Below are 6,719 nucleotides of genomic sequence, written 5' to 3' on the forward strand. Positions count from 1 at the left end.
AAAACTCAAAAGTGGTGTTACATCAATAATAACTTCTAATAACACAGTCCACCCAGCCACGAGGTCCATGTGACGTGAACGCGGTAACAATTAAAACAAATTAGTTAGATTGAAACTAGCACGTAGTGATTAATTAATTAATTAATAATTTTCACCAAAAAAAAATTAATTAATTAATAATGAATTTGTTGGTTAATAATTCTACCATTTTTTTTCCTTGTGGTAAGCCATAGTGTGGGGAAAGCTGATACATAATAAAATATTAAATTGTTACAGAGTAATTTTTAACTGAGTAAATCCTGATCGAGAAACCCTGTTTACATCGTGTAATCAGTTATACTAGATTACTAGTATTACAATTTGACCAAATACACATGCCGAAACATGAGTTTGACCATTAATTTAACTAATTATATGTTTGTAAAATTATAGGAAAATTGATATTATGAAAATGTATATTATAAGTTTATAACGAATGCAACAATGTATTAAATAATAATATATGTTTTTTTTAATATTATTAAATTAATGAAGTTAAACCATTTTGTGAATATTGAAAAAAATCAATTTATAACCCTAGTTAAAACATGGAAGGAGCATATGAAAATTTGTGATAAACTGATAATTCTTATACGAAAAAAAAAAAAAAAAAAAAAAAAAACGGAGGACAAAATCGTCAACAAAATAAAGAAAAGTTTTTTCTTAATTGTGTATTTTGTGTTCTTGTATATATATATATCACGCAGCCGGTAGGCAATACACACAGAAAATACAGGGGAAAAAAAAACGTACGTTTTCTCTTTATTGTGTTCTTGAATCTAGTATGCTCTGAAATTCTCCATTGAAGCGGCTTTTCAGCTTTCTCTCCTCCATTGTAGCAGCTTCTAAGGTTTGATTTTTTATATTTTATTTCTATTTTTTTGTTTTGGTTTTTCAATCGTCGAATTCCAATTTTACAATCTAGTGTTAAATCGATGATTTTGTTTGATTTAGGGTTCTTCTAAGGTCGATTGAATATTGAACTATTTGTTTTAATATGATTACTAAGAATTTTAACGTGGAATTTCGTTGCTAGAATTTTGATTTGATTATTGAGTCTGGTTAATAATGTGTTGTATGGTTTTGGTTGTTATATGTTAGAATGGAGTATGAAAATTGGATTTTTATCGCCGGATCTGAGGATTTGAATGTTTGATCAATTTTTTTTTTTCGATTTTTGGATTTTTTTTGTTTGTGTTTATTTTCGAATTATTGATTTTGTGGATTTCAGTGAATGTTAGGCTTGTTAATTTCTAAGTTGCACCTGGGATCATGTGCTTCGATGTGGTGAACAAGTAAATAAATTTCTATTTGGACTGTTGTCACTAAGGCTGTGCAATTTCCGATCTCAGATCACGGCAAAATTGCGATCTGTATCCGATCTGCGGATTGGATCACAGTGTTATTGGGTTTTTGGATCGGATCACCAGATTTTTTGAGAAAATTCAATCTGTATCCGACCCAAAAACCCGAATTTTTTCTAGGATTTTGGAAAATTATGATTGGATCACCGGGTTTTCAGATTGGGTGAGATGGATCGGATATTGTTGCACAGCCGTGGTACTAGTTGTCACATTATGTGGGTGTGTGTGTTATGAGTGTGCATCTTGTGGGTTTTTGAGATTAGTTATGCTTGTGTACGATATGAGTAGGATCTTACTTATTTCATGGTTGTGATTTGTTTGTTGTAGAAGGTGGTGCAATCATGTCTTCATACACCCCAAAGAATATTCTTATTACTGGTGCTGCTGGATTCATTGCGTCTCATGTCGCAAACCGACTCATTAGGAGTTACCCTGATTACAAGATTGTCGTGCTTGACAAGCTTGATTACTGCTCAAACCTTAAAAATTTACGTCCTTCTCAGTCATCCCCTAATTTTAAGTTTGTCAAAGGGGACATTGCTAGTGCCGACCTTGTAAACTACCTTCTCATCACCGAGTCCATTGATACTATTATGCACTTTGCTGCACAAACCCATGTTGACAATTCTTTTGGTAATAGCTTTGAGTTCACCAAGAACAACATTTATGGGACCCATGTTCTCCTAGAAGCCTGTAAGGTCACCGGGCAAATTAGGAGATTCATCCATGTTAGTACTGATGAGGTTTACGGGGAGACAGATGAGGATGCTGTTGTGGGTAACCATGAAGCTTCTCAGCTTCTTCCAACAAATCCATACTCTGCTACAAAAGCTGGTGCTGAGATGCTTGTCATGGCTTATGGCAGATCATATGGTTTGCCCGTTATTACTACCCGTGGAAACAATGTGTATGGCCCTAACCAGTTTCCTGAGAAATTGATCCCAAAGTTCATTCTTTTGGCCATGAGAGGGAAGCCTCTTCCAATTCACGGAGATGGATCTAATGTGAGAAGCTATCTCTACTGTGAGGATGTTGCAGAGGCCTTTGAGGTCATTCTCCACAGGGGAGAGGTTGGCCACGTGTACAACATTGGAACCAAAAAGGAGAGGAGAGTCATTGATGTGGCCACAGATGTATGCAAACTGTTCTCGATGGATCCAGATGCAAGCATCAAGTTTGTTGAGAACAGGCCGTTTAATGACCAGAGGTACTTCCTTGATGATGAGAAATTGAAGATCTTAGGGTGGTCAGAGCGCACCACTTGGGAAGAGGGTTTGAGGAAGACAATGGAGTGGTATACCAGTAACCCCGATTGGTGGGGTGATGTCTCAGGAGCATTGCTTCCTCACCCAAGGATGCTGATGATGCCTGGTGGGATTGAGAGGCATTTTGAAGAAGCAGACAATGAGAATGCTGCTTCTTCTGAATTTTCCAACACCCAGTCTAAAATGGTGGTACCCCCTACCAAAAGTGTCAGTTCTCCTCGTAAGCCATCTTTCAAGTTCCTGATCTATGGTAGAACTGGGTGGATTGGTGGTCTTCTTGGCCAGTTGTGTGAGAAGCAAGGTATTACATTTGAGTATGGAAAGGGCCGTTTGGAGAACCGAGCATCTCTTATTGCTGATATCCAGAATGTCAAGCCTACTCATGTCTTTAATGCTGCTGGTGTGACTGGTAGGCCGAATGTTGACTGGTGTGAATCTCACAAAGCAGAGACAATTCGCGCCAATGTTGCTGGTACTTTGACTTTGGCTGATGTCTGCAGAGAGCATGGGCTTTTGATGATGAATTTTGCTACTGGTTGCATCTTTGAGTATGATGCTGCACATCCTTTGGGTTCTGGGATTGGCTTCAAGGAAGAGGATACACCAAACTTCACTGGTTCTTTCTACTCAAAGACCAAGGCTATGGTATTATTTCCGTGTCCCTTTCTCTTACACCCATCCCTTTCAATGCATGTTTCTTTTGTTGACTTGTAACTAATACTTGAAGTGCTATCTTAGTGTACTAACTTATCATTATATCCGACTTATTTTTTATCAGGTGGAGGAGCTTTTGAAAGAGTTTGATAATGTGTGCACCCTTAGGGTCCGAATGCCCATTTCTTCTGACCTCAACAACCCACGAAACTTCATCACAAAGATCTCTCGCTACAGTAAGGTGGTTGACATTCCCAACAGCATGACTGTTTTGGACGAGCTTCTACCCATTTCCATTGAGATGGCAAAGAGGAATCTCAAGGGCATCTACAACTTCACAAACCCAGGGGTGGTTAGCCACAATGAGATTCTCGAGATGTACAAGAATTACATGGACCCAGAATTCAAGTGGGCGAACTTCACACTTGAAGAGCAAGCCAAGGTTATTGTTGCTCCAAGAAGCAATAATGAGATGGACGCCTCCAAATTGAAAAAGGAATTCCCTGAATTGCTGCATATTAAGGACTCACTAATCAAGTATGTATTCGAGCCAAACAAGAAGACAAACTATTCTGCTTGAGCGAACTTTTCTGCAGAATTAAGAGATGCTGTAGTAAGCAGGATTGCAATTTTTTTCCAGTAGGCATTGCGGTTGCATAGCGTTACTCCATTGGGTCTTGGGCAAAACATTCATTTATTTTAGCTTCATATTGTGCTGTTTTTATATACCTAGATTGCCTGTTCTTAGAGTTATTAGGTATTTACATTTCCATCTTTTACCTTTTTTACGTCTTCTGTTTAAACGTGATTACACTTCCTCTTCCCGTTCTAGGGAATTTGAAAAGAGATAGTAGCTTGTTACATATAACAGTTCTGTTATTTGCTCACCCATTTGTAATTTTCATATTATTTATTTATTGTCAAATTGTTTTTAAACTCGCTTAATTGTTTAGATTGTCTTTACGTTCTTTCTCTGTTAAACTGTATTTCAACCATAATAGCGCGTGTATTTGAAATTTTATACACTTCTGTGTACTTTGTATTAGCCTTTCCCGACCAGCCCAATAACCAGGTCTAAATACCAATTTTGAAGTATCAGCATTTGTCGAGGCTAAATTGTTTTTCACCTGTCAAAGCATAGCTCGACTTCTGAAAGGGACTTATTTTCTGCATTGATTTGCAATGCTGCTTGTTCTATTTTTCACAATGTAGTCATCTAAAATTACCACCTCCATGACTTCCGAAGATGGAGCTGTTTTTTTAGTATCGATACACCCTCTTCCTCGTGTCTTTTAGACTTTTAGTATCGATACACCCTCTTCCTCGTAGCAACCTTTAATTGTTATTCCAGTAGCTCTTTTGTTCAACTTATCTACTTCGTATTTAAGGTGTTCTTGTTTTACTCACTTTATTTTATTTTACTTTTGATGAACCTTTTTCACTATCTTACTTCATCATTTATTATAATCACATCTTTTTGTACTCTTTCTCTTAACTCATTTTATTAAGTGTAAATCGATTTAATCAATGTATATTTATTCTTAAATTTATTATTTTTTAACTTCTTTTGTGTAGCCTTTAAAGCTATACTTTAGTATTGGTATCAGTTTTCTTAGAAATAAAAGGATTTAAGAGAAGAAAAAACATGCCATCATTAAGGCTACACAATAATGAAAAGTGTGACCAGTACTAAATATAGCTTTAAAGACCATTAGAAGAGAATAATAATTTAGAAAGTGTCACTAAGAAAATAAAAAATAAAAAATTGATTATGAAAAGTGTCACTTGAAATACGGAGGGAGTATATCAAACATTAATACTAATTTAGATATGAAAATGAAATAATGATACAATAATGATCTTTTATTTTTATGTGGGCATGATATAATAATGGTCTAGTTTTTTCTTTTCAATATTGGTCTAGTATATTTGTTAGTATAAATATTTTATTTGGTGTTTCACCCGGTTTACCCTTGGGACTAATCCGAATTTGGGTATCAATTTAGGTGGTTAGGTTCCAACCCCCTCCCAATTGTTTATTTGTTACTTGTTAGTATATCGGAAGTCATGCTTTCTTTTTTAGTATTAAATTGAGAATTTATCGATAGTTTACTAGTAAATTGGTGTAATAAATGTTTATTTATTGTCTATTCTTTCAACTTTTTAGCTTCTTATAAGTAGCCTTAGGGATAATAGATGCATATATCATTTTCCTTTAATTAATATCAGTTTTTAATCAAAAGGAAAAAAAATTGTAAGAAAAAAAAAACCCAAAAAAACGTGTATCAGTATAAAATTTTATAACAAAATCGTGCATAATTTGATATAATTAACATTTAATTAAACTTAGTTTTAACCTGTTATATATGGAACCCTAAGGATTGTAGGTGGTATATACCATCAATTATATACTACTAAAAGCAAATCTGAAGGAACACTTGGCAACATATTATTATAAAAATTCCCGCCAAAATTACTTTTTTAAAAAATCATCAATTACATACTACTAAAAGCGAATTTGAAGGAACACTTGGCAACATATTATTAAAAAAATTCCCGCCAAAATTACTTTCTAAAAAAAATCGTTATTATATAAAAATAAAGATTGCATTTAGATTATGACTTTTTATATATATATAAAATCTAAAATAAACTTCCTAAAATATCAACTTGCACCTTATAACTATAAATATTTTCTATCACATGTTTTAATTGTTTTAATATATTTCATGCACTTTGATACTTGATGAATCAATTCATTAATTTTTATATAATTATATTATTATCATAATTATTCAACAACCGTGCACGAGGTTTAACCTAGTTATATATGAAATTCGTACAAAAATTGTATGGAACTACAACTCCACCTTCCCCATATTTTACGGATCAATAATCCTAAAACGACCTTTTTTGTCAACTACCTTGTGAATACACATGCGACCCACTAACTAAATCATACCAGTCTTGTAGAGAAGTAGGAATATCATCATAAACACATGACAACATAACATGCATGTAGGAAATTATTTTCACTAGATTAAAAAATAAATCTTTTTTGTCGGGAAACAATTATATGATCATTAAAAAGAAAAAATTATTTTCTCTTGCTAACATGCTATGATTAAATATTTAGCATAAATATTATAAAAAAAATAATGAGATTACCCTCAATTCTATTGGTGATATTCAATCAATCAATCAAAGTCATAATCCGTGTAGTCATCAACAAAAATCTTCCTCCCCCATTCCTTACGATCCAATGCCTCATCATCATGCACCTTTTTTCACATGTGACAACTTTTTTCGAATATTTCAAAATAATTTATATGTAGATGTTGCAAGAAATGAATTAAATGATACTACTAATCTTGTAAATTCCTTTGATTGATTAATA

General features: G+C 33.9%; 1 protein-coding gene across 2 annotated transcripts; it reads left to right on the forward strand.

The window, feature by feature from the left end:
* The first annotated feature begins 733 nt into the window (after nt 1-733).
* LOC145629179 (trifunctional UDP-glucose 4,6-dehydratase/UDP-4-keto-6-deoxy-D-glucose 3,5-epimerase/UDP-4-keto-L-rhamnose-reductase RHM1-like) lies at nt 734-4,258 on the forward strand. Of its 2 annotated transcripts, none has more exons than XM_081681717.1 (3): nt 734-889; nt 1,731-3,313; nt 3,447-4,258. In XM_081681717.1, the coding sequence occupies exons 2-3, from the start codon at nt 1,745-1,747 to the stop codon at nt 3,900-3,902; spliced, it is 2,025 nt and encodes a 674-aa protein (XP_081537843.1). In that variant the 5' UTR covers nt 734-889; nt 1,731-1,744; the 3' UTR covers nt 3,903-4,258. The 2 variants fall into 2 exon arrangements, with proteins under 2 accessions (XP_081537843.1, XP_081537844.1); XM_081681718.1 differs by having other exon boundaries at nt 744-889; nt 1,734-3,313.
* Nucleotides 4,259-6,719: the final 2,461 nt, after the last annotated feature.

This window comes from Chenopodium album, chromosome 4 (assembly GCF_948465745.1).
Source record: "Chenopodium album chromosome 4, dcCheAlbu1.1, whole genome shotgun sequence".
Taxonomy (NCBI): domain Eukaryota; kingdom Viridiplantae; phylum Streptophyta; class Magnoliopsida; order Caryophyllales; family Amaranthaceae; genus Chenopodium; species Chenopodium album.